We start from the raw sequence: 25,423 nt of genomic DNA, 5'->3' as shown, positions 1-25,423 counted from the left end.
AGAAGCAAATTAAATGAAGCCAAGTTAAACAAAGCAGGCAGTTAAGAAAGTGAGGATCAAGCCTGGAAACAGAGCTAGTGAGCCGCACAGCACTGCATGGCAGGGACCTCTGGACTGCCTCTCACCTGCTGACTCAGAGCATGGCCACAGGTCAGCCTGAACACCATCACACTATTGCATTAAGGGGCAAAACGGTTTTGGCAGAAAATAAACCCCCTTGCGTTTTAACACTCCTCACCGAGGTGGGAGGCTAGGTGCAGATAGGTTTAAATTCTGAGGGATGCCCAATTCAGCACTATCAGTCCAGTCGCATTTAATATATTAAACTGTTACGATTCCGGATACACTAACAGTGGACTGCACCTTCAGTCTAGTCGTGCTCATGAACTAGCACGGCCTCTCTCAAGTCTTTGGTCATGTTCAATAAGAAACCGGAACAACAAGCTACTTAAACAGTGCAGTTTATTTAAACAACAGATATATAGGTTCTTATGGTTGCCGGTGATAAATACACTGTCTGCAAAGCACATGCAAATAAAAGTCTTGTTAACTATACAGACGCGCGATAAAGTTATAAAGAATACAGCCTGGCTATAAATATAGGAAAGAGACTCTCTAGAGAGATTTCTAAGTTTCCTGAGGAAGCCCTCGGTATAGTCTAAGTCTTACCCAAAGGCAGCCCTACGGGGGGGAAGAAAGGCTCAGCCTGTCGACTGGTCCCAGAAGTCAAAGGCAGTCTGTGATGGAGTCCTCCCTGACTTGTTCACGAGGGTGTCTTCCTTGATATCTCCCCTTTCTTGGGCTATTTTTATACTATTTTTTACCTTCAAGGTGGAGTTTGAGTGACTTTAGTCATAAATACCTTCATTACGATTGGTGTAAAATTCTCTCGCTTCACGTTTAAAGGTAGAGTTTACAAAAAATTCAGGCTGCAGACTCAAGGAGGAGTGGTTGCACCTTGGAGGCGGATAGCCTTTGGGACAGAGGTGTGTTTTGGCATTATAATGACATGATAACGAGCAAAGTTCTCACAAAGGACAGCACTTCGTCAAAATTCGACAGACTGTTGGCTCAGGGTAGCAAGTATGCAGTTTATCAGTTCCATAGGACCATCTCGTTCCCAAATCTGCTGTATTATCACAGGGCAGGGCCGTGGAAGGTCCATTCCGCTCTGTCCCCCGTGTTGCTTTGCAAGCAATATTGTATAGGGAATCGCAGATGTAGTGGATTCTTCGCATACCAGCTGTGGCTGTATTCTACTCTAGAAACTTTGATTTTATACCTTTCCTTAATGTGTGAACAGTGCTGTATTTTTGATCATTTTAGTAATTATTCCACCCACACATCCCAGGCTCACATCTGAAAATACCTCTGCTATCACACTGATGTGATAAGAGATGAGCTCTGGGAACAAGCTTCTTCATGCAATGCTTGTTAGTCAAAATGCCCACATGTGTAACACGTTTCTTCTGTCCCCAGCTATACAAACATAACAACCTGGGGGCAAGCCATGCCATTTTTCTGACTGAGGTGAATCTGACTACCAGGCTAAGACGTTATCATATTTTGCATCAGGAAAGAAAGCTAAAACCCACACAATACAGCAAAGTACATAAGATAGAGAAAAGCGCCCTAGACTAAAAGACAGCAAGGTTTACAGTACTGTACCCTCATGCACCGATAGAAAGCTTTCAAAGCTGGGAAATTAATGCAGTAAGGATTTACCAAATGTATTCTCATACCTCCCAGATTAATGCAGTGCTTACGGGACTCCTTTCCCACTTAAAAGGGCAGCACAATTGCTTCAAAGCTGCACTGTCTATGCCCTAAACCCAGTCTCTAATCAAGTCCTCACAGTGGCTGCAATTCTCACACAAGCTACCAGTATCATTTGGTTTTGTAGCATTTAAGAAGGCTAGCCTTTCAGAGACACTGAAATCAAAGAAAGGTGCACCAGAGATACTTACTGTGTTGTAATGATCAACATAAACTGAGTTTCCCAGGCCAAACACAGCGTATCTCAGGCCTTTCAGATACGTTTTCCCAAAGCGGAAGTCATTCACAGCCTCTCCTAACCACTTACAGAACCAGGCTGCACTCTCAGTCGGCTGTCCATCTGTGTATGTAGCTACCAAGAACACACAAATGTTCCTGCTGGTTGTCTGAAAACATGAAGAGAAGAGAACAGAAGAGATCACTGCAGTTTGCAGAACTCTTTACATCAGGAAGACAGCTGGAACACATGGACAGTTGCAAGAAGTCAAAGACAAGATTTTTGCTAAGTGGGTTAAGAATCTTTGGTGTGGGTGCTGCAGGTAATAAACCCAATGGTGGTGAATGGCCCTCCTCCCTGCAAAGCCATCTTAAACTAGCCAAGGGACATCGAGCTGTCTTCCCCTACCTAACAGAGACATGGTGGTAAAACACAACTGGACGCCTACCCTCCCTACCCCAATCAACAGCGTCTTGAACAGACTCTTGCAGCGATAAAGTCTCCCATGGATTCAACAAGCAACTATCAATACTCACAGAAGAAAAATCCATCACTGATTACTCAATATAAACACAGCTCCCAAAAAGCTTAACTTGTAAGTCTTTGAAGGCTGCAGAAGTATCACCATCTACTTGTTCTGGTTTTGAACCCTTCCCCAGGTGTACACTGTCAAGAGACAGATCAGGGGACCCAGTGCAGCCACTCTCACTTAACTCCCACTTGAAGTAGCTCAAACAAAATCACTGTCAGTATCAAAATATTCTACATAATCCTCTTAGTAATTTTCAAAATTCAGGTACTTTCTGACAAGGACTGATGGGCCATACTTGCTTATATAGAAAGAAGGGAAGCAATTTTCAACACACAGCTTTGGGGATTTCCAGGATAACAAGAAAGAAATACAAGAAAGAGAAAAGAGCCTTCACAATCCCAAGAAGAACTTGTATTTACTATTCATGTTTATAAGGTACCTACCTCCTCTGCTAAACAATCATCTGGATCATAATCCCCCATACTAATGACTTCCACAGGCAAATTAAGGGAAATAACTGCTTCAGCCAGACTTTTGGCAAATTTCTGAAAAAAAAAAGAAACGCAAAAAGTTATAAATTACTTCAACCCAACTATATTAAGGTTGGAGCCTGCTACCCTGAGATGCCCCCCACCATGGGAAGAACAATGACACACAAGAATTGGACACTGGACCTATAATCCCTCACATTTAAAAAGTGAAGTACATTGGCTGAAAGAAGAGAGTTACATGAATTTTCATGACTAATGATTTTACAGGCACAAAAATTAAATTTCTTTTTAAGAAATAAAGCATCTAAATCATCAGTTCCCTCTAACAAGACCTGCTAGCAAATTAAAAGTATATTGCAAGAATAAATTTTATGTTTCATAATCAATGTCTCTACTGTATGTTCCACTTAAATGAAGTAAGTAGAATAATATTTATTTTTTTATATAGTTTTCACTTATCTTTCATGTTAGGCAGTGACTTCTAATGAACTTTCTGATGAACTTTCAGTGTAGTATTTCTAAGGCAAGCAACATACTTGAATCACAACATTATTTAAAATCAACTTCAGGCACATGAAAAAAGTAACTTATACCTTTGCTGTGCCCGTCTGGGACCCATAGAAAATCTTTACCCCAGCAACATAGACCTCCTTTGCCTGCAGGGTGGCATATCCATTTACTAGTTTGTCTTTTATTCCTTCAGAAGCAGCTGGATTCCCATTGGATTTTTCACCCTAGGAAAAGAGCGCGGTGTTTCATTCAAAGTGATTTTAACCCCTTGGGAAAATCCCAAGGACACTTAAAATACAAATCCCATGACCAGACTCTCAGTACCACACAAATGCAACAGTCAAAGCATTTTAGCTCCTCACACATCGAGAGACACACAAGTAACTATTTCTCTGAACTAGGCCATGCTACAATAAACTCATCTCACACACCTGGGAGATAACTGGATCCACAGCTGAACCTAAGAACCTCCTAAATCGTGCAGCAGAAATTTACTCACCCACACAAGGAGGTTTTAACTTTCTGAATGTTCTAATCCCACTCCCAACCTAAAACCAGTCCAGCCTCATCAATAACTTTACTGGAAACACCGGGCACAAGCAGAGTGGATTTACTTGAAGCAACAGAGCAACCCAGGCTGACACGTCCTTAGTAACAAAGTGAGAATAGTTCAGCTGAGATCTGCTCTAATATCAGAGCAACGAGGATGTTTAATTACCCACCAACATAAAACAATCCAGACTGAGGATTATAACCATCAGACAAACGAGCACATTTGGGATTTGCAACCACCTAGGTGGGCTCACAGTGAAGTAGCACATTTCACTGCACCAAGGGGGTACCTTTACCCTGCAACTACTCACTTCCACACACAGATTTTGGGGCCTTCTCAGACAAAAGTGCTTATGGGTTCAGTTACCTTCTTTTTGGTTTTGGTGGTGAAGAACTGAATGATGATCCAAATGCTGATCCCAAAAGCAACAACAGAATAGATGTAAAATCTGTGCAGCCATAAGGACACCAGGCAAGTATAGGAAAAGTTCCACGTATCCATTGAGACATTTAAATCTAGAATAAACCACAGATCTAGCAAGATCAGATTCATACAGTATGAATTTAGAATAAGCACACAAGAAAATAATCATACAGGACCCACAGACTCATGACATTCCCGGTCTCTGAAGAAAACAGCTTTTAGCTAAATCAGTTGAATCACGTAGACTTCACCTCCTGAGAGGTGTGTAAACTGAGTTTCATCTGTATACCCAAGCTAATTTTTTAGACTGTCATACGCAAACTCTGGGTTTTCCTTAAGATAGGGCAGCCAGGTTCTGTTATAAAGGAAAGCAGAAAAATACTTGCGCTGTGCAAGCATCTGAAAGTAAAAAGCCCTTGTGAAACATCCACTGTATTGTACTGGTCTTAGTTTTCCAGAGACCCTACACATGCAGATCTCTGCAGCTAAAAATCACCATCTCAAGGGGGAAATCATCTCCACAGAGCTTGCTGCAGAACAGAACCCTTGCTTGTACACATTAAACGCCACTCTGGTTACGAGAGCTTTGACCCAGAGTGCCAAGGCCACACTGAAACCTAGATTCAACTGAAAGTGCTTTTTCAGAATTCCATCACGTGGGTGATGTTTGATTCAGGACAACTGAGATTGTACCCTGAATTTCAGGTTGGTTCAGAACATAATGTTGTAGCCAGGAGCACACTTGCACGATGCCGGTGCCTGTGATTACTTATCTCATGTGAAACATTCAGAAGCTTAAATAAGGCTTGTTTGTGACGCTTATTGACAGAGAAACACAAATGACACCCTCCTACTGTTATTTACAGTCCTCCTGGATCTTGTTTTTGCAGATATCAGAGAAGAGCACAGAAACTAAATTAAAATCTTAATCTTCTAAATTAAAATCTTCATTTCTAATTTAGTAGTAAGGCAGTAGTCTTCTGGGGGGAGGAAATCCTGAATGTTATCAGATCCTTATCATCCAAGCCCCAAGCCTGTCAGTGTTGAAGAGGCATTTGAACAATGCCCTTAAAAACTTGCTTTAACTTTTGGTGAGCCCTGAAGTGGTCACACAGTTGGACTAGATGATCGTTGTAGGTTCCTTCCAACTGAAATACTCTATTGTACTGTATTCTTTCTGAAACAGAGTACTTCCAAGAGGCTGGCAACTTTGTTATCTCACTTTTCTCCTGGGCTGTTACTTACAGTACCAGATCAAAAGCTGGAGGGGATCCTCGTCACCCCTCCAGCAGCAACACTGAACACCCCCCCCCCCCCCCAAAAAAAAAAAAAAGCAGAGAGTGCTTGCCATGGTGTCAGGACCCCAGTGCTGATGGCCCACATAAGCAGCAAACACCCCTCAAGGGGGCTTCACAAACCCACCGCAGCCTGGGTACCCCGCTGCTCCTCACCCCCTGTACCCACCCCTGCCATCACCCCATGGCACCCATCCCCCGGGCCTGACGCCCCACTGGACCTTCCCCCCATCCCTCACCCTAGTGCCTGCCCCCCTGCACCCAGCCCATTTAATTCTTCATCTGTACTCGCCCCCACCCCTGTCACACAGGCCTCCCATATCCCCCCACCCACCCAGTAACCACCTCACAGTTATAAACACCCCAACACACACAGTTATTAACCCCCTACACCCATGTTCTTACCCCCTCATGGTTCTTACCCTCCCAACACAATTCTCACCCCCACACAATACACCTCCCTCGTAGCTCTTACCCCCCCCCCCCCCTCCACGGGCCCCTCATAGTTACTACCCCCCCCCATGGTTACTAACCACACACAACCCTCACGGTTATTACCTGCCCCGTCACAGATCCTACAAACAGCCCCCCAGCTCCTTCACGGTTATTAGCCCCCCCTCACGGTTTTTAGCCCCCACATACACCCCCCCCCCCGCGTTATTACTCTACATACACACGCCCCTGAGGATTATTCCCCGCCACACACACACATGACCCCCCCCCGGAGTTATTACACACACACACACACACACCCTGAGGGTTATAACCCGACTCCCACATACGCCCTCTCTCCCTCAGGGTTATTATCCCCACACACACTCACTCACTCTCTCTCTCCCCTCACGGCTATAACCGCCACACATACCCCCCTCACGGCTCATACCACCCCCCCGCCCCCGCTCATTACCCCGCGCGCGCTCACGCTCCCCCCTCACAGCCATCACCCCGGCCCTCACCGACCGACCCCGACGCCAGTACTCCCCGGCACCCCCACGCCTCAGACCACGCACCACCGCCCGCCCCTTCCTGCCGCCTGCCCCGGTTTCCCCCCGGACAGTTTTCACCGGCGCGACGGGGGGCGGGCGGGGCGCTGCGGCGGCCAATGAGAAGGCATCGCGGGGCGACCCCGCCCCCCTGGCCCCGCGCGCGCCCGGCGGCGGGGAAGGAGCGGCGGCCGCCATGTCCATCTTCACCCCCACCAACCAGATCCGCCTCACCAACGTGGCCGTGGTGCGGGCGCGCCGCGGCGGCAAGCGCTTCGAGATCGCCTGCTACCGCAACAAGGTCATGGGGTGGCGCAGCGGAGCGTGAGTGCCGGGTCGTCGCCGCCGCCGCCGCCGGGGCTGGGGGGACGGGACAGTGTGAGGGAGAGGCCCGTGTGAAGCCTGATTGTGGTGGGGGGAGACCCGCGTGGGACCCGGCTGTGGAGCCCGGGACGGGGAGACCTGCGTGGGGCCCGGCTGTGGAGCCCGGGACGGGGAGACCTGCGTGGGGCCCGGGAAGGGAAGATCTGCGTGGGGCGCGGCCGTGGAGCCCGGGACGGGGAGACCCGCGTGGGGCCCGGCCGTAGGGCCTGGAACAGGGAGACTTGCGTGGGGCCCGGCCGTGGAGCCCAGAATGGGGAGACCTGCGTGGGGCTCATCCGTGGAGCGTGGGATGGGGAGACCTGCGTGGGGCCCGGCCGTAGGGCCCGGGATGGGGAGACCTGCGTGCGGCCCAGCTGTGGAGCCCTGAACGGGGAGACCTGCGTGGGGCCTAGCCAGGGAGCCCAGGACGGGGAGACCTGCGTGAGGCTCATCCGTGGAGCCCGGAACGGGGAGACCTGCGTGGGGCTCGTCCGTGGAGCCCGGGAGGGGCTGACCTGCGTGGGGCTCGTCCGTGGAGTCTGGGAGGGGCAGACCTTCGTGGGGCCCGGGTATGGAATCAGGGAGGGGCAGAACGGCATGGGGTCCGGACGTAGAGCTTGCATGGTGTACAAATATGAAGCGTGGAGGGATGGCGAGTCCTGTGTGGGAGCGCCCCAGACGCTGTGCCGTGCCTCATCCATTCCCTGGGGAGTGACATTAGCGCAATAGAAGTTCCCAGGCACCACTGATTCAGTCCTTGGCAGACTTTTGTTCCTCCTCGCTAAAATCTCTTGCACTCTTGTGTTGCTGACTTCATGGATTTTATAACCCTGTCCTAATCTCTAGGGAGAAAGATCTCGATGAGGTCCTGCAGACACACACGGTGTTTGTCAATGTTTCCAAAGGCCAGGTGGCAAAGAAGGAAGATCTTGTTAAAGCATTTGGGACGGATGACCAAACGGAAATCTGTAAGATGGTAGGTTTCAACCACTTTGCCTTTTAAAAGCTTGGAGAAAACTTTCCAAAGGTTTTACGTAAGAGTCACACAGACATGGTAGGTTGCTTTTTTACTGGGAGGTTTTCATAGAATCCAGCACCAATAGGTGCCAAAAGGATTGGGTTTTTTGTTTAGAAATGGGTAGAAAAGAGTGGTAACTCTGTGGCGTAGGTCTTAAATTTTATATTTGCTTCTTGCTGAACGGAGTTCTGAGTGTGCTGTGTAACATACAGCCTCTATGCACTGATGCCTTTGGACAAGGAAAAAAGGTTAACCAGCACTGAAGAGTTTCCCACCTAAGATATGTTCTGAAGGGTGCATGGAAAGGAAGAGGACAGTTGCTTTTTTGGGGCAATGCAATTACATTTTAAGAACGGATCTAATTTCTTAGTCCTTCTTGTTAAGGTATGAACTATGGACTTGTTGTGGGTGGTGAGAATTCAAGTAAATCTGCGCTTCTCTTTCTGTAGTTTAGTGTTTTGATGGTGATGGTGGTTTTTTTCTCTGAAGTCTTTCCAGTGTTGCCTGTCATAATTATTGTTTTTCTGCATTTCACGTCTAACAAAAGCATTCAAGCAATTGTTAAATTTAACGAAGTTACTACAGTTTTCACTCTTTAGTCAAATATGTGGTGTTTATTAACTGTTTTCTTTTGATTTTTACTGTGCAGATCTTGTCAAAAGGGGAGCTGCAGGTATCGGACAAAGAACGACACACGCAGCTGGAGCAGATGTTTAGAGACATCGCGACTATTGTGGCTGACAAATGTGTGAATCCTGAAACGAAAAGGCCATACACAGTAATCCTTATCGAAAGAGCCATGAAGGATATTCACTACTCCGTCAAACCACACAAGAGCACAAAACAGCAGGTTAGTTTTCTTGCAAAATCAGCTTCTGCTCAGAGGTGTTGTCTTCAAGTGTAATTTCTCTGGTAGCAGTCACAGTGGGATCAACAAAGCCCCGTGGCCTAAAGCATGCAGAATGATTACTCAGCTGGCTGGCAGTTGAGTGCTGGATACGAGCAGCCTCTGAAACTTGTGCACTTTGTTTTCTAACCATTCAGGGAAGAGAGAAAGAAAGAAACTCATTAAAGCAGCAACAGTGATATGCCTGGAACAGAAATAAAAGTTTTATGGCTTATTTTAAATTGAGGCAGTAACTCAGGCTTTGCGTCTGAGCCACGTGGGTTTCGGTTGTTCTACAGTACAACTGTTACTTACCAGTATTTCGGCCAGGTTTTTTTAGTATTTGAAGTAATTTCAAACTGCAAGAACTCTGCCTTTTCTTATTAATCTATCAAAATAGCCTAACAGCAAACTCCCTGCAGCAGAGTGGCAGTGATCAGTACTGAGAAATATGTCTGAAGCTAATGCAAAGGATTTGAAATTTTGATCTGTGTGGTGTTTTTTAAGCAGGTGTGTAAACGCTCTTTCTTGATGCCGTTACAGGCACTGGAAGTGATCAGACAGCTAAAGGAGACCATGCAAATTGAACGTGCTCACATGAGGCTGCGATTTATTCTTCCAGCAAAAGAGGGGAAGAAACTGAAAGAGAAGCTCAAGCCACTGATTAAAGTTATTGAGAATGAAGACTTTCAGGAGCAGCTGGAAATTGTAAGTGATAAAGCAGTCCTTGGGTTTCCTGCTTGTTTTGACTACACGTGTACAGTTTACTAGAAGATTAATTAATATATGGAAGTGGTTTTGATAACCTGCAAGTTTACCAGAGATTCTGAATTAGAGGTGTAGTTTGTAGTTTTTAATTTCACACAATTCTAGTGATGAAAGCTTGGAAGTAGCCGTTATTACACAGAGTTTGCTGCTTCAAGCAGAGAGGCACAATGTAATGTCTCCTGGCAGTGACTCTTCCACAACACTGATAAGTTTCTCTGCAAGTATGGCATGTTACTTTTATTTATTTGGTGGGTCAGGCCTGTATTTTGACAGTGGTTAATTAGGTTTTTAAAAACTAGTATGTGGTAAAGCAAAATTTGGTATTGGTGAAAATCTTTCTGAGAGGAGATTAGAATCTAGTAATCCCAACTGTCAAAGGACATGTCCAGCATGGGTAAATGGAACTGCAGAACTTCTGTGGAAAGATTACATGACAGAAATCGCTTGTCAACTCTGCAAAGTCCTTCTCAGTAACTAAACCGTAATTTTTTTAAACAAAAATTAGTGTTGGACCTTAGAATCATAGAATCATTTAGGTTAGAAAAGAGCTTTGAGATCATTGAGTCCAACTGTTAACCCAACGCTGCCACCTTGAAAGGGGGCTAATAAAAATTAAATATTATTGCTTGACTGATGAAATGTGAAATATTTCAGGTGTGCCTTATTGACCCGGGCTGCTTCAGGGAGATTGATGAGCTGATCCGGAGTGAGACAAAAGGGAAAGGAACGCTGGAAGTGCTCAGCCTGAAAGATGTGGAGGAAGGAGATGAAAAGCTTGAATAACAACAGCAACCTTCCTGGAGCGATTCTACTTTAACAACGTCCAACGAAATGACTGGCGTTAGCCACTCTCTTTTGTTAGGCCTTCATGTTTTTTCCAATCTCTTGCTGCCAAATATTTTCTGACACTAATCCTTTGGGATTTTTCCATGCAGTGTGGGGTTTTTTTTACCATTTTACACTTGCTTGGTTTACAAATGGGTTTGCCTGTAGGAACGTTTTGTGTCAGAGTTGCACTAATGAGGATTGAGTTAAGACCGGGTGTGGAAGTTACTCGAGCTTTGGTTTAGTTTAAGGGTTGCTGTTGAAGAGTGTTTGGCTGGTACGGTGCCAATCAGTTTTGCTCTAAGTTGTCAGTGTTGAGTGGAAGATTCCAAAGGTCACTGAGGGGTGAGTTTTGTATGCGAGGAGAGGAACCTGAAGAAAAGGGAAGCTGCATTTTCACTTCTAAACAGGTGCAAAGTGTGGATCCGTGTATAAAGTGATCTCTTGGCAGCATAAAAACTGACTTAGACTTCCATAATTGGCTGCTTGATAATTAGAGTACTTTAAAGGACCATTCTTATAGATTTCCTTCACTGGATATAACAGTACTTGCTGAATTAGAAAAAATGTTCTCCAAATAACTTATTCGTAAAATATATTTAGCTACATTTAATACAAATGAACTATCATCTATTTATATATTACAGATACAGAAAGAAAGAAAATAATTATTTTTGTTATTAGTATAGGAGGTATCTCTGGCCGTGGCGATGCTTCGTAGGATGAAGGGGGGTAGCCTGCGCTCATGAGCTGTTCTCATTCGCGTGATAAAGTGAATCTCGAACCGGCAGCGGTGGCCTCTGGCCATTGAGGCAGACAGGCTTTTGTTGGGCCGTAATTCCCGAGCGGTAACTGTTTGTATGTGCCCCTTTTCTCTTTAATGCGATAGAGAACAATTCTGGCAGCTGTCCTTTATCCTCTGGGGTTTTTATGCTGCTTTCTAATACATGCACAGAATTTCCAGCCAGCTTCTGAGGCACGGTGTACAGTTCTTGATAATTCTGTTAAATCTTGTTTCAGCTGTGTTAAACAAATGCTTTTTAAGTTGAACTTGCGTATTTCAAAGAAGAGGGGAAGAGAGGACAACAACTGGAGAAGGAGATAGTAAAAATACATACCACCAGGGAAAGCATATATCCTTGGGTGACTAAAAGCTAAAGCAGCAGGAATTAAGGAGCCTTTGGTATTACGTCCCTGTTTCCATGCTGATAGCAGGCAGCGAGTCAGGAGCTGTGGGCCAGCCAAGGACGGCTCTCTCCCGGATGAGCGTGTGTTGTGTTCATTGTTTGCTGTGTGCGTATCTCTGCCTGTTAGATGATGATTAGACAGAGCTCTGGTTTGTACTCTGACATAACCTTTTCCTTTGTATCATTAACACATTGTGAATTTTCTAGAATTTTTGCCGGGAGAGTTGAAATCAGCTGGACAGGGAGAGGTTTGACCTGTGGGGTGCAGAGGGCCTGCAGCACTAGATCCTTAGTTGAAGGCTTCCTCTTGGAAGCTGATTTCTGCATCAGTCTATTGGCATGAGCTTGTGCAAGGTTGGGTTAAATTTCTTCAGTAACATTTTGGAAGGACCTGCCACTGTAGAGTCTGCGTTTTGCTGAGGGCTAGTGAAACAGAGATTCTTGAAGCATTTTATTCAATTTGAAATGCTTTCCCTTGCTCTCAAGGTGATCTTCCATGGCGTTTAAATTCTGCCTAGGAAGGTTTAGCGACATAATTAGATACTTGCCGTGTGGATGCAGGCCCAACGTGGAGATCTCTGCATGGACAGACTGGCAAGATGCCTTGTGTCTACAAGCCCTTGTCTTTCAGACGGCCATCTCTCCATGCATACTTTGTGAAGCACTGAAGATTATTATGTTAATATTCAGCTTGTCGCAGGCTGTTAGCGCTAACATGCAACTCATAAATCTGCAAATGAGACACTGAGTGAGAGCCTCAGTTGATGTTGGTGTGGGTAATACTTGATTCCACAATCCTGTAATTGCTTTGTTTTCTATGGTCAACACCTAGAGCACAACAGGATGGCTGCAGGTTAAAGATCTTGAGTTACAGAAACAATCCAAGCTGATTTACGAGCTTGGCGCTAGGAAGGCAATTTCCTTATTGGAGTCTTTTTCTGTGAATCAAGCGTTAAGGATTTTCTCTGGTAGAGGGAGCTTCATTTAATTTATCAACAAATAAATGTACATGCTTGCGTTTCTTGTCGTATTTGTAGTTCAGCAAGAATGTATGGTAAGCATCGAAATAAATATCAGTATTGGTAGCTGGTTTGTTTTTCCCCATTTCAATAGGAGTGTAACTCCCTGCAGTAATTAACTGAAGTTTTCTGGCGTTTCCTAATTAACTGAAATTTCCGAAGGTACATATCTGGGTAGTAATAGACTCCTCTTGCCATGGGAAATAAGCTGGCAGGTTCCAAGAGGGCGCTGGGAGTGTGGTTGGGAGTACAAAATTGTCCTCACCCCGTTCCTAGTGAGGCTTGGTGTGTCCCCCGGCTGGGCGGGGTGCAACCGCCGTAACCACGGTGATGGGAAACACAACTGGGATCCCCACTCCCGGCCAGCCTTTGGCTACCTCAGGGAGCTCAGTAATTGGTTATTAATTAATCTGTTGCCCGCAGAAGCAGAGAGAAAGGGTCTGTGAGTGGCCATGGCGGAGCAGGAGCGTGGTGTGCAGCAGTTGGAGGTGCCACGCCAACGGTTCCGTGGGCACAAGGAGCTTGGCTCCATCCCTGGTGACACCCTGAGGACCAGTGGAGCCACCATGGCCACCACGCAGGCAGCAGGGCTGGAGGGCCGTGGCAGGAGCACTGGCACCGGGCCGGGCCTGAAGGCAAGCCTTAGCCAGCGTGTCCAGGAGCTGCGCACCGTCATCACCTTACAAGGTGCTGCCCCTTGGGCTTCATGGGGCCGTCCCAGGGCAAGCCGGGGGGGCTCTTAGTTCCCCCGCATTGTCCTGCATGGTACCAACATCACCTTAATGTCCTCCAGAGCAAGGGAGGAAGATTTTCACGCTGTCATGTGAGGAAAAGCTCGGTCAGAACAGGCAGCTGCTCCCCCGCCTGCGTGAGGCGGTGAAGGAGGACATCCATGCCCTGGACCTTGTCCAGAAGGTACCGGCAGGTCCCATCTGCGGCACCCCTGCCTGCTGCTGGCCCTGCAGAGCCAGCTCCTCCACCGTGTCTCTCCCGGAGCAGGCAGCGCAGGGCAGCAGTAGGATGTGACCGTCCCCAGGCTGACGGTGACGTTCTCTCTGCCCCTCTCCTGCCCACAGTACAGGCTCACTGTCACCGAGGCTTGTAGAGCGCAGAAGCCCTTGGGCATTGCTTTGGCCAGGAAGACAGTGGAGGTAAGGGCAGGGTCTGGCGGGCACAGGCTGCTCACAGGGGGCTTGGGGCTCCGGGGACGCTCGGATGAACGGGTTGCACAGCAGAGGGACCTGGGGCCGGCACAAGGACATGGGGCTGGTGCGACGAGACATGGGGCGTTCACATGTGGTCCCACAGGGCCCCTTTCCACCGCGGGACGCATCCGGGCAGGTCCTCCTTTAGCTCCCTGAGCAGATCCTTTGCCCCAGCTGAGCTCCTGCCCATCCCACCCTGCTCATCCCCGGGGCTGCCCGGGTTCCTGCGGGGTCCAGCTGCATCCCTAGGAGAGAGATGCTGTCTCTGCCCTTCGCTGCCTGTCCCAAGGTTATGACCTGGTTACAAGCCCATGGAGATGGATGGAGGCACTGGCCTCGCGGAGCTGCCATTGCCTGGGGGCCTCTTGCAGGGACAGAGCAGTGCCACCGCTCTCCGCCAGCATCTGCATCTGGGGCACCGATCGATTTTATTGACACCCACCCCGGGTCTGCATTATGCAGAGCCCCTAAGTGTGACCCACCGCTGCCATCAGCAGATGCCCACCTCTGCCCTATCCCAGAGCCCCCACAACAAAGCTTTCCAGACCCCCTCCTGCCAAGGGAGTGACAATGTCCTGCAGCAACGTCCCAGCATCCTTGGCTCTACCCTGGGGGGAGTTTTCCAGGCAGGACCCCCTTCTACGGTTGCCCAGCGAACCTTGCCTGCAGCCTGGTGAACTCTCGCATGCCCATCCAGGTGGCCCAGGAGAAGCTCCGGGCCAAAATCTATGAACGGGTGAACACGTGCAACATGCTGCTGTACCAGCTGAGGCAGCGGAGCCGAGCCTTGGGCGAGCTGCAGAGGCAGCTGCAGCAGTTGCAGGATGTCCAGATGAGTGACAAGCGACACCAGGCACAGGTGCAGGTACCCAGGACCCCTTCCTGGGGTGGCAGCACCCACTGGGGATTTTAATCCAACCTTCATTCCCTGGGTGGGTGCTGGGCTCAGCATGCGGTGTCACCCCATGTCCCCTGCTCCCGTCTCTGCCCCAGGTGATTCGCCAGCTGGAGAACAGCATTGAGAAGATGCTCATGAAAGTCCACGCTGGACAGAAGGTGACCACCCTGTACCTGGCGGTGAGGAATGTCCTGAAGAAGGTGAGCTCCTCCTCACTGTGCCACTGTCCCACCCACTCCCCCTGCAAAGGCAATGAAGTGCCCCAGGAGCTGTGCTGGTGGGACACACTCCTGGCTTGGTGAGGTCCTCCTGCTCCCCACCATCCCCTGTCACAGCACGCAGGAGACACCCGGGGCTCAGCGGAGTGACACGCTGTGGCTCCCTGTGTCCCAGGAACTGGACCACCTGCCTCTGCACTTGGACCTCCTGTATGGGATGACTGAGCGGTACCATTGGGAGCTGGAAGACATGGAGCTAATGGCCTTGAGTGCCCTCAAAGCTGCTGATGTAACCAAGGTGAGATGGTCTGGGGCACCTTGGGGCCCTCTCCCACTCTCCAGAGTCCACAGACAGCCCCACATACCCAGTATGGTGAGTCTTCCTGCGATAAAGACTGAGCTGGGCTTGCCCACCAGCACCTAGATGCCTCCATAGCTGCTCCCGCATCTTGCTCTTGGGCCAGGTGGGCTGGGGACAGCCTTCCCGAAGCACCACCCATGGTGAAGGCAGCATGCTCCACCTTTCAGCCCTCCTTGCCCAGTTTTCTTCCTAGCCTGTTTACATGGTGGGGGGTCATTTTTGGCACTGGCCATCCCAGTAGCTCAGCTGGCTCACAAAGGTCCATCCCAGCTTTGGCAACTGCTTCTCCCTTCTCTGATATGCTCCAGGAGGAAATGACCAAGATGGAAACCCAGTTCCGTGCGGAGCGAGAGCTCCGGTACCGCTCCCTGGCTGCCCAGAATGTGCCCGTCGACAGGCTCTGGCTCAAGGAAGCAAGCGAAAAACATCTGAAAGCGGTGAGCTGGGGGGGCCCGGGGCAGGCAGGGCTGCAGGCAGATGGCGGGCATCAGTGCCAAGCCCCCCATGGGTGCGGAGCTGACCCTGCAGCTCCCCCAGGGTGCCAGCAGCTGGAGGGGTGACGATGAACATCCTTGCAGCAAGCCAGGTACGACCTCGCCATGGACTTGAACCTGCACTTGCAGGACCCGGTGGAGGGTGAGTGCCCGGTGGGGTGCAGGGGAGTGGGACAGGGGCACAGCCGCAGGCATCCTTCCCTACTGCTTCCCTCCCATCCTAGACACCAAACTGAAGGCCACCAAGTCCCAGATGGAGCGCGAGGCCTGGGTGACCGAGAAGATGGAGAAGGCCAAGGCTGCGGTGCAGTGCTCTCGCCTCTGGGTAACGTAAAAACCCATCTCTGGTAAAACCCTGGGCTGCTCAAGCCACGGGGAGCCAAGACCTCTCTGCTCACCTTGTTTCATTGCAGGGTTATCTGCTCTCCTCTGCCCCTGGAGCCCCTCAACGCCCTTCTTGTGTGGGCAGAGAGGGAGCTGCTTTTCTCCATGCCACGAGCTTGCAGCAGTCCATGGTGCAGAAACCTCCCCCAGGCCACGGCCCAGATCCTGTACCCTGCAGGAGTACCGTGTGCTGAGTCCTTGTGCTCTCCCCTGGCCAGGACATCCCCAGCAGGCTCCTGGCACAGCAGAAGTCCTCGGTGGACCTGGAGCAGTATGTCAACGAGTGCAAGGAGAAGCAGCAGGCACTGAAGGAGAAGCTGAAGGAGCTGGAACTGAAGCAGGCTGAGCTGAAGTTTCGTCAGCCCCCCAACACAACCAGGTGCTGCTGGCCTCGGGACAACTGTGTCAACAAGGCCACCACCCTTGAGGAGGACACATGTGCATCACGGGTGTCCCAGCAGGGCACCCCTTCATCCCACTGCAGCCACCCACTGCTCCTGCAGCGGGAGGTTTTCCGAGCGGGGTGCTCCCCTGGCTCTGGTCCTGGCAGAGCACCCAAAGGTCCTGCTGGGGGAGCAGGAGGACCCTTGCTCCTTGCCTGGCCTGGGAAGTGGGACCAGCATGGAGCTGGGTCACAGGCAGCATCTCTGCTCTGAAGTCCATTGGGGAGGGGGCAACCTGGGCAGGTTTTTCAGCAGATTTGGGGTGTCTCTGCACCCCTGTGCATTAGTGTGGATGTGAATGTGGTTGGTTCCAGGGTGCTGGAGGAGCAGCTGAGGATGAACCTGCAGCTGGAAAAGGCTCGGCTGGAGCAGATGCGAGCCCAGATGCTGAGGAACCAGGAGCTCCTGGTTGAGTTTGAAAATGGCATTGACAACCTCTTTGTCCGTCTGCATGGCATCACCGTGCCCGACCAGGTACCCGTGTGGCTCTGGGGTGAGCGCAGCCCCAGGGGGTGCGATGGTACAGTCCAGTCACACTTGGTGCAGCCACCGTCACCCCAAGTGGCTCATTTTCCCCACCAAGGTTGTTCTTCTCTCTCTGACTCCAGGATGATTCTGTCAAGGCCAGCGGGGTGGAGGACAAGCTCCGGCACTGTGAGCAGAAGCTGCAGTACCTGTTGCAGCGGGTGGCTGACTTGCCCCCCGAGAGCCACAGCCCCGATGAGAACAACGAGGTGTGTGGGGACTCCGTCCCTGCTGTGGTCTCTGGGGACCCACATGGGGTTCTCCTGGATGGCCCATCCTAAGATATCCTCCCAGCTGGGAGGATGGAGGTAGCTCCAGGGAAGAGCCACCGAGCAGCTCAGCCCCAGGTGGCACTGGAGCACTGCAGGGTGTCCCCCCCCAGGGGGACCTCAAGGTGGGGACACCCCTTGGGTTGTAACACCCACCTCCCCTTCAGCAGTTAACCCAGGGTGTCTTTCATAGACTTTTGTGAAGGTCAGGAATTTTCTGGAGAAAACAACTGCGAATGATCCACAGAACCTGAAGATTTCCTTGGATGACATAGGCAGCAGCATCCAAGGTAGGGAAGCACAGTGGGGATGCGTCCCACAGCGACTGTCCCAGCCCCTGCCTCCGGGGGTTTCTGGGCATCCTTGCCTGTCTCCCACTGCCCCAGCAGACCCCAACCCATGAGTTGTCTCCGCACCTTAGGGCTGACCTTGGCTGTCTCCAAGGCTTTGAGTGTGGTTTTAGGTGGGGATGTGGGAGAACGAAGGCAGCCAGTGGAGTGGGGGGCGTCAAACCACAGCAGGAACAGGGAGAGATGCCGTGGGGCAAGAAGGGAGACCCTTGTCTTTAAAATCACCTGGTTGTGAAGAATAACAAGTGCTTGGGTCTGTCTGTGGCCACCTCCTGCTGGATGCTCTTGGAGGAACCACTGAGCTTTTGGCAGCTTACCGCCTTTTTTTAATGAAGTGAAAGCTGTGCCTACCACATGGCTCCACCATCCAGGGCTCCAGACCTTTATGGGAAGCCCCAGCAGTGTTGGAAACGGGTCACAGCAGTGGCATTGCCAGGCCCTGCAGGTCACCCTGGGATGCTGGGGTGGAAAAGCCAGTCAGTAGCGCCTGTACTGGAGGGCTCGGCATGAGGAATCTCACCGTGATGCCACCAGCCCTCCAAAATGTGCCAGCTCACCCCAGGGACATGGGCAAAGTGGAGGTGTCTCCACAGCCTCTCCTCAGCCTGCTCCTCTCCGCTCTCTCCTCCAGACCCCTTTGATTTTGCTGACAAAGACCATGGCCTTGTCCTCACCCGGGAAGACATCAAGAAGCAGGGGCTGCACCTGATCGAAAGCAAGAAGAAAGCCAGCAAGAAAAAGTAGAGGATGCTCCACAAGACCTTTGGATGCCCCAGACCACCTGTTGTGCTTTGGATGCCCCACACCACCCCTTGTACCCTTTTTTCCAGCAGGTTTAATAGAGCAGATCTTTTTCATTCCTCCCAAGCCTGTGGTAAAGCTGGATCGGGGGGTCCTAGATCACACGTGCCACCCGGGACACATGGGGGACAAACCCTGAGGGGTGCTGAGCTGGGTTTGGAGGCAGCCCCATCCCCATGCCTTGTCCCCCTGCCCCTGGCCCAGCTGCTCTTCCCGCAGATGTGGGGATTGGCTGGGGTGGGGACAGCTTTTCCTGGCAAGAGCAAAGCTGGGGGCAGGCTGGCTTTCTCCCCCTTGGTCCTGTGGGGTCAACACCTTCCTGGGACTTCTGCCCCCCAGACAGCTCTGGACCCCAGTGGGCTGGCATGTTTCCAAGGCAGCTATGGGGAAATGTGGGGCAGGGGCTGAGACCTGTAGGGGGATCGGACCTCAGGGTGGGTGTCCGTGCGTGGGAGCAGAGGGGCAGACCCTGCCTTGGAATGGGAGGGGCAAATCTGGGATGCAGCTGGGGACCTGGGACTGTCTGACCTGCCTGCGGACCCTTCGTGCCTCTTCCCTCCCCTGGTGCCTGCACGCACGTTGTGCAACTCGTACTCACAACCCTCAACTCAAAGAAGTAGTCAGGCACTACCTTAGGGCTTCAGGGTCTAACCCAATGTGACCTAGGACAGCAGAGGATGCTACAGCCAAGCTTGTGGCTTGGGGTTGGATCCCCAGCCCTGCTGGTGGGTCATGGACATCCAACCACAGAGGCCATGTCGTCTTCTCTACAAAGGCACTCATAAAACAATGCCGCAAATAGATGGTGCTGTTTCTCCAAGCACAACCAACACTGAGGGCTTCTGCCAGGTTCCTGTAGTCCTGGCTGGAGACCCAGGAGAGTCGCACCTCAGGTATGTCGCAGGAGGACATCAGCATCAGACCAAGGTTTCACTGTCATTTCTACTTGGTCCCTGTACTTCATGCTGACATCACTTGTCACATCGTCATGCAGGGGACGAATGGCTGTTTCTGCCAAGCCTCCCAGCAGACTGGCAGGTCACACCAAATGGTCTCGGTGGGTTTTGTGAGACTACAGGTATGGGGGAACACATTGCCAAAATACAGTGCAACTTGTGTCTTTTAAAGGAAGCTCCAGAAATAGCGTTATGTGCCAGTGACGTCATCTGATGGAGCTTCCCAGAACCAATAGCCATATAGTCTTCTTCAATTAAAGACCACACTATAATTACATCCATCCGTCTCCTGTCCCTGTCCTGTTCTCATGTGCCCACCACAGCCAGGGTGTGGGCTGGGGTCTGGGCCAGGCAGTCCTGGCAGCAGTGATCTGAAAATACCCTGCAAACCAGGGGGGGCAAGTGGACAGCATGGGTGGATGGGGCTGGGCCACTCAACACACCCAGAGTCTGAAGGAACAGCCAGGCCACGTTGAGTAGGCTATGCCCAAACAGCTCTCCTTAAGAAGCAAAATACCTGCACAATGCCACGTAAGGCAACTGTGACCACCCTTCTAGCTGACTAGAGCAGAAGACATCCCTGCTTTAGGTGCAGAGAGCCACCAGGCTGATGTAGACATTCGTGTACCCCAGGCCCTTGGTGCCCTCCTGGCACCCTGGGGAGACACAGTTGCAGGGAGGCCCAGTATTGACCAGAAATCATGGAATATCTGCCCGTCCACAGACTTTTGTACAAACCATCCATCCCTCTCTCTTTTCATACAATCACAGAATGTGTTGGGTTGGAAGGGACCTCTAAAGGCCATCTAGTCCAACCCCCCTGCAGTCAGCAGGGACATCTTCAACTAGATCAGGTTGCTCAGAGCCTCATCCAGCCTGGCCTTGAATGTCTCCAGGGATGGGGCCTCCACCACCTCTCTGGGCAACCTGGGCCAGTGTCTCACCACCCTCAGTGTAAAGAACTTCTTCCTCATGTTTCATCTAAACCTGCCCTGCTCTAGTTTAAACCATTGCCCCTCGTCCTATGGCTCCATGCCCTTGCAAACAGCCCCTCCCCAGCTTTCCTGTAGCCCCTTTAAGGACTGTAAGGACACTATAAGGTCTCCCCAGAGCCTTCTCTTCTCCAGGCTGAACCCCCCCAGCTCTCTCAGCCTGTCCTCACAGCAGAGGGGCTCCAGCCCTCGGATCGTCTTCGTGGCCCTCCTCTGGCCCCACTCCAACAGGTCCATGTCCTTCTTGTGCTGAGGGCAATGAAGGTGGAGAGGTGGCTGAAAGACTGGTGGGGGGTCATTTTTGGCACTGTCTGCAGCTGCTGCCAAAACAGTTTTGCCTATGACAAAGCTGTAGGAGCTGGCATGAACTCTGGTGTTTGCCTTTACATGGTCTGGCACAGCAGAACGATGGAGGATCAATTTTTGTCTCAATGGGCTTAGAAGCAGCAGCTCCAGGACGTGTCTCTTAGACAGCAGCACCGCACCACTGAATAAATATGAGTGGTTTGAAGCCGGTTGATAAACCAAAAAGAGACTCTAGCTTTATACACCTGGCTATGTTGGGGGTGGTTTCCTCTTGTGACGTCCTCAGGGCCTTCTGAACAGTTCCCTTTCCTTCCTGGTGATGCAGAAACGAGCGTGCACCCCACAGGCGCTGCAAGGGGAAGTCACAGGTTTCATCTCTCCTCTTACCAAGAATGCTGGCCTGAGCAGCGATGACCCCACAAACATCTGCCAAAGTCTCAGTGGAGAAACCCACCTCTCGGCAGTGACATCACCAAGCCGAAGATCTGGGGTCTCTCAGTCAACGATTCCCAGTTCCAGGTATTCTGATAGCCTGAAGGCCGAGGAGAAGAGAAGGAGCAAATAATAAGTGTTTTGTGGCTGGTAGAAGTGAAGGATGACTTTTTAGAGCATGGTGGTGGTGCTTTGTCCCTTCTGCCCTGATGTACTGAGGAGCAAGAAGAGACGGGAAAGCTTTGGGGAAGACCTCCATATGCTGAGAAGTTTCCTGTCCAGCCTCTAAAAAGTATTTGGTGAGGAGCAGAGCCAACATTCCTCAGCTAGGCCAGGGGCTTCCCATCGTTTGGGATAAACCCTGAAAAAAATGCTTCCAACTCTTGGTCTGGTCTTTCCACTCTGGCTGTGGGGACCAGAGAAGCCGCAAAATGTGTTGAAGACTTCTCTCTGCTAGAGCTGCACTTTTTCAGTCTCTATTTGTGGACAATCGGGTCTGTGGCCCATTTGCCAGCTGCAAGGTAATTCTGGGATATTTTAGAGTCGTAGAATAATAGAATCCTCTAAGTCGGAAAAGACCTTTAAGATCACCGCTTGTGACCAGCTGCCAACTGGATTTAGCTGCCATTAAAAGAGGGGAAGAGCTGCAGCACGCAATGCCCTGGTGGTTTCAGGTCTACTGGAGACACAAAGCCTACCTGATTCATCAAGAGCATTCGCTGAATGCGTTCAGACGCAGCATCCCAAATCCTCGTCACGTCTGCAAGGCGAGGAGAAGGGATTGTCACCCCGCAGCTCCCAGCCAGGCAGCGTGCTCCCGACCGGGCGGACGGCGCTGGGTGCAATCAGACTGACTGCTGCTGCCCTGCCTGCACCCGGGAGAGGCGGCGTTGGAAATGGATGTGACAAGCGGCCAAGAAGTGCAAGAGAGAGAGGGAAGAAACCAGAGGCAGCGCCTTGGTGCCTGGATTTAAACAAACCACTCAACCATGGGTGCCTCAGGAGGGCGGCGCGGGGTTCGGAGCAGCACCCGGGTGTCCTCCTGCCAAAGCGACCCCTGAGCCATATGGGACGCCCCCCGCCACCGCCTGCAACGGGCAGGGGAGCAGCACGGAGCATGGCAGGGCGCTGCCCCCGCCCCACGGAGGCTGTGGGGCAGGAGAGCCACGCGGGGGGGACCCCAAGCTGGGGCTCACCCCGTGCACACATCCCCAAATGCTGGGAAAAGAGGTGGGGTTGCCTGGTGCTCTCCAATAGGGGACGATAGAATTAATATAAGGAATAAATGGATAAACACAGGGGAGGGAGGGAAGGAAGGGCCGGAGCCGGTTGGGGTTTCGTTAGGGGCAGGCGTGGGGTGGCACAGCCCAAGGAAGGAGGGCAGAGATCTCCTTTTCTGCCCTGACGAACCCTTCATTCCTTCCATCGCACTCACGGCCGAGGGCTCGCCAGGAGCTCCAGCACAGGCGTCTGCAGCCGGTGAGAAACCTAAAATAGGGCATCGGAGAATTCACATTGGAGCGTTTGCCGTGTGGAAATATCTCTGCCCTGGAAAGGCTGGGTTTGAGTGGGTTTGGGTTTGGGTTTTTTTTTTATTTTTTTTATTTTCTTTTTTTTATTTTTAAAGATGTTATCAAAAATCACATGCAGTGAAGCGCAAGGAAGGGTAGGCACAGGCTGAGACTGTCGCCGGAGCTTCAGCACTGGGTTTTATCCTCCAGGGAGAAGGGGGACCAGGCTAAATCAGCTGGTTTGGAGCCCAACACAAGAGGCTCTGTTGGGTCTTCCGGGAAAGGAGAGGCCGGCAGGGCCCCCAGTGCAGGGGCCCACCTTGGAGCGCTGGGAGCTGCAAGGGTGGGATGCAGGAGGAGGCAGGGTCATACATCCCGGCCTTTGGAGCAAGAGCTTCTTCCCCGTGAGGAAGGACAAATATTTTTCCACATTGATGTTAAGAGGGTTAATGTTGTGGGTTTGGGCCCAATAAGTAGCCTATTTTGGCACCACTGTCCAGAGGTGGGTTTCAGCATCTTTGTAAAATGGAGGGAGCAAGGTGGGACTGTAGCAGGGAAGGAGGGAAGGACCCCATAGGGGTGGTTTCCTGACCCAGCTCCAACCCACGGCAAGAGGAGAAGTTGCAGCAGGCGGTGGATGGGGCTGACAGCTCCTCAGCAGGCAGCTTTTCTCCAGAGCAGAGGCGTTCCAGCCCTCGGACCATGTTGGTGGCTCCTGTGGAGCATCTCGTCTCTGCCAGGTCCGTGTCTGCCTTGTCGTGAGGACCCCAGAGCTGGAGGCTCCTGGGGGGGGTGAGGAGAGCAGAGCAGAGGGGGAGCATCCCCTCCCTGTCCCTGCTGGCCACGCTGCTGGGGATGCAGCCCAGGAGACGCTTGGCTTTCTGGGCTGCAAGCGCACATTGCCGGCTGATGTCCCATTTGTCACCTGCCAGTATCTCCTAGTCCTTCTCTGCAGGGTGCTCTTCATCCATCCATCCATCCCTCCCTCCCTCCATCCATCCATCCATCCCTCCGTCCCTCCTCCAGTCTGTACCAGCGTACTGGGGGTTGCCCCCACCCAGGTGCAGAACCCTGCACTTGTCCTGGTTGAACTTCACGAGGTTCACATGGACCCACTCCTCCAGCCTGTCTGGGTCCCTCTGGATGCCACCCCCTCCCTCCAGCATGTCGACTGCCCCGCTCAGCTCGGTGGAAAACCAAAATTAGTCTGTCTTGAGTGATGCAGAGACCAGAGGAACACGGAGCCTGGCCTTAGCTCTCTGCCAAGGACGTCTGGGGAACCCCTTTGAGATGCTTCAGCCGCTTTAGCAGAGAAAAATAATACAACCATGCACTCGGCAGGGGTTTGCCATCCCCACGGGGACAAGGGATGGTGTGGGGATGGCACAGCTCTCGCTCAGGATCTCCCTGGTTCTGACACCGGTGTCTGTTTGGGGGGATACTGATGGGAGGCATTTTGCTGCCTGTGATTCAGCTCCTCTGAAGAACAGGAGCGAGGAGGGGAGTCACTGCTGAAACCCCCGCGCTGACCCGACCGGCTCCATCTTACCTCGGGAAGGAGGCAGCTGCTGCTCGTCCCAGCCCGGCCGTGCTGCCAGCGACCAGGAGCAGCTGAAAGCGGAGCCCCTTTGCGGGCTCCTTTCCCTGTCGGACCGTGGGGCAGGGTCCCATCTGTGGGGGACATGGTGGGCAGAGCCTGCCCGAGCTCTCGTTGCCCTCGCAGGCTGCATGGGCAGCGGAGGAAGGGGCAGAGGAGTCTGGATGGCCCTGGAGGGAGCAGACCCAGAGAAAGTCTTGGAGGCAGCAAGCGAAGGGGCCCGGGGGGATCCAGGGAGGGGGATCAGAGGGTGCAGGGGGTGTCATGAAGGACACAAGTGAGCAGGGAGGGGACCAGAGCTGTGCTGGAGGTGTTTGGTTGGGGGCAGAGGTGCTGGAGCATAGGACAGGAGCAAAGCCCTGCAGAGGGGATGGAGCTGGCTGGGGTGTGGGGGCAAAGAGGGATGGGGGCGGACTGCGGGGAGCCAAGGCAGGGGTGAGTGCCAGCAAAGGGGAGCACAGGAGATGGTGATATTTAGGATCAGAGGGACTGGAGGGAAGATGTGCAGGGGATGAGGGATGGGGAGAACCTACCGCCCAGAGACGGGGGGCACAGGGGACCGGGGGTGCCCCCCAGGGTGGGGAAAGGCTGGTTTTCCAGCCCCGTCACCAGGTTTCCTGCCCGTGTGGGGAACAGCAGCGAGCGCAGGGTGCTCTGCACGGAGGGGACAAGCCGGGAGCTGCAGATGGCCCTGGCACCCGCCGTCCCAGGGCAGCGAGCAGGGCTGTGGCAGCAGCAGGTCCCACCATGCGTCCAGCGCCCATGGGATGGAAGTAAAACACCACCTACGGGGAAGCCCCGTAAGCAAGGGGGCTGCAGGGAACAGGGCTGGGCC

The 25,423-nt window shown here is 51.9% G+C and overlaps 3 protein-coding genes across 4 annotated transcripts in view; 2 read left to right on the top strand and 1 right to left on the bottom strand.

The window, feature by feature from the left end:
• LOC128912415 (S-adenosyl-L-methionine-dependent tRNA 4-demethylwyosine synthase TYW1-like) overlaps positions 1-6,844 on the bottom strand; it is a gene marked incomplete at its 5' end in the record, with an annotated part of 119,835 nt that extends 112,991 nt beyond the window's left edge. Inside the window, 5 exons of the mRNA XM_054208252.1 lie at positions 1,968-2,162; positions 2,969-3,070; positions 3,610-3,750; positions 4,446-4,594; positions 6,754-6,844. Of these exons, the coding sequence (XP_054064227.1) occupies positions 1,968-2,162; positions 2,969-3,070; positions 3,610-3,750; positions 4,446-4,594; positions 6,754-6,844 (678 nt within the window). The remainder of the gene's footprint in view (positions 1-1,967; positions 2,163-2,968; positions 3,071-3,609; positions 3,751-4,445; positions 4,595-6,753) is intronic.
• A 51-nt stretch (positions 6,845-6,895) lies between these two features.
• Positions 6,896-12,912, top strand: SBDS (SBDS ribosome maturation factor). Of its 2 annotated transcripts, none has more exons than XM_054209670.1 (5): positions 6,896-7,081; positions 7,990-8,119; positions 8,811-9,011; positions 9,591-9,755; positions 10,470-12,912. In XM_054209670.1, the coding sequence occupies exons 1-5, from the start codon at positions 6,900-6,902 to the stop codon at positions 10,596-10,598; spliced, it is 807 nt and encodes a 268-aa protein (XP_054065645.1). In that variant the 5' UTR covers positions 6,896-6,899; the 3' UTR covers positions 10,599-12,912. The 2 variants fall into 2 exon arrangements, with proteins under 2 accessions (XP_054065645.1, XP_054065646.1); XM_054209671.1 differs by having other exon boundaries at positions 6,923-7,104.
• A 73-nt stretch (positions 12,913-12,985) lies between these two features.
• CCDC183 (coiled-coil domain containing 183) lies at positions 12,986-19,197 on the top strand. The gene is made up of 14 exons (XM_054209669.1): positions 12,986-13,533; positions 13,640-13,761; positions 13,923-13,997; positions 14,749-14,916; positions 15,045-15,149; positions 15,343-15,465; positions 15,837-15,965; positions 16,107-16,164; positions 16,247-16,347; positions 16,625-16,785; positions 17,164-17,323; positions 17,458-17,583; positions 17,837-17,933; positions 18,625-19,197. Exons 1-14 carry the CDS (start codon positions 13,299-13,301, stop codon positions 18,735-18,737), a joined length of 1,773 nt encoding a protein of 590 aa, XP_054065644.1. The 5' UTR covers positions 12,986-13,298; the 3' UTR covers positions 18,738-19,197.
• The last annotated feature ends 6,226 nt before the right edge of the window (positions 19,198-25,423 follow it).

The sequence above is a fragment of the Rissa tridactyla genome, chromosome 7 (genome assembly GCF_028500815.1).
Source record: "Rissa tridactyla isolate bRisTri1 chromosome 7, bRisTri1.patW.cur.20221130, whole genome shotgun sequence".
NCBI classification, from domain to species: Eukaryota; Metazoa; Chordata; class Aves; order Charadriiformes; family Laridae; genus Rissa; species Rissa tridactyla.
Note: the sequence above shows the minus strand (reverse complement) of the source record. Positions and strands in the feature narration are given on the sequence as shown.

Coding starts and splice junctions, on each gene's coding strand:
- CCDC183 (XM_054209669.1), top strand. CDS start 13,299: ATGGCGGAGCAGGAGCGTGGTGTGCAGCAGTTGGAGGTGCCACGCCAA. Junction 14,917..15,044: donor GACACCAGGCACAGGTGCAG/GTACCCAGGACC, acceptor TCTCTGCCCCAG/GTGATTCGCCAGCTGGAGAA. Junction 15,966..16,106: donor GCGAAAAACATCTGAAAGCG/GTGAGCTGGGGG, acceptor ACATCCTTGCAG/CAAGCCAGGTACGACCTCGC.
- SBDS (XM_054209670.1), top strand. CDS start 6,900: ATGAGAAGGCATCGCGGGGCGACCCCGCCCCCCTGGCCCCGCGCGCGC. Junction 7,082..7,989: donor TCGCCTGCTACCGCAACAAG/GTCATGGGGTGG, acceptor CCTAATCTCTAG/GGAGAAAGATCTCGATGAGG. Junction 9,012..9,590: donor ACAAGAGCACAAAACAGCAG/GTTAGTTTTCTT, acceptor ATGCCGTTACAG/GCACTGGAAGTGATCAGACA.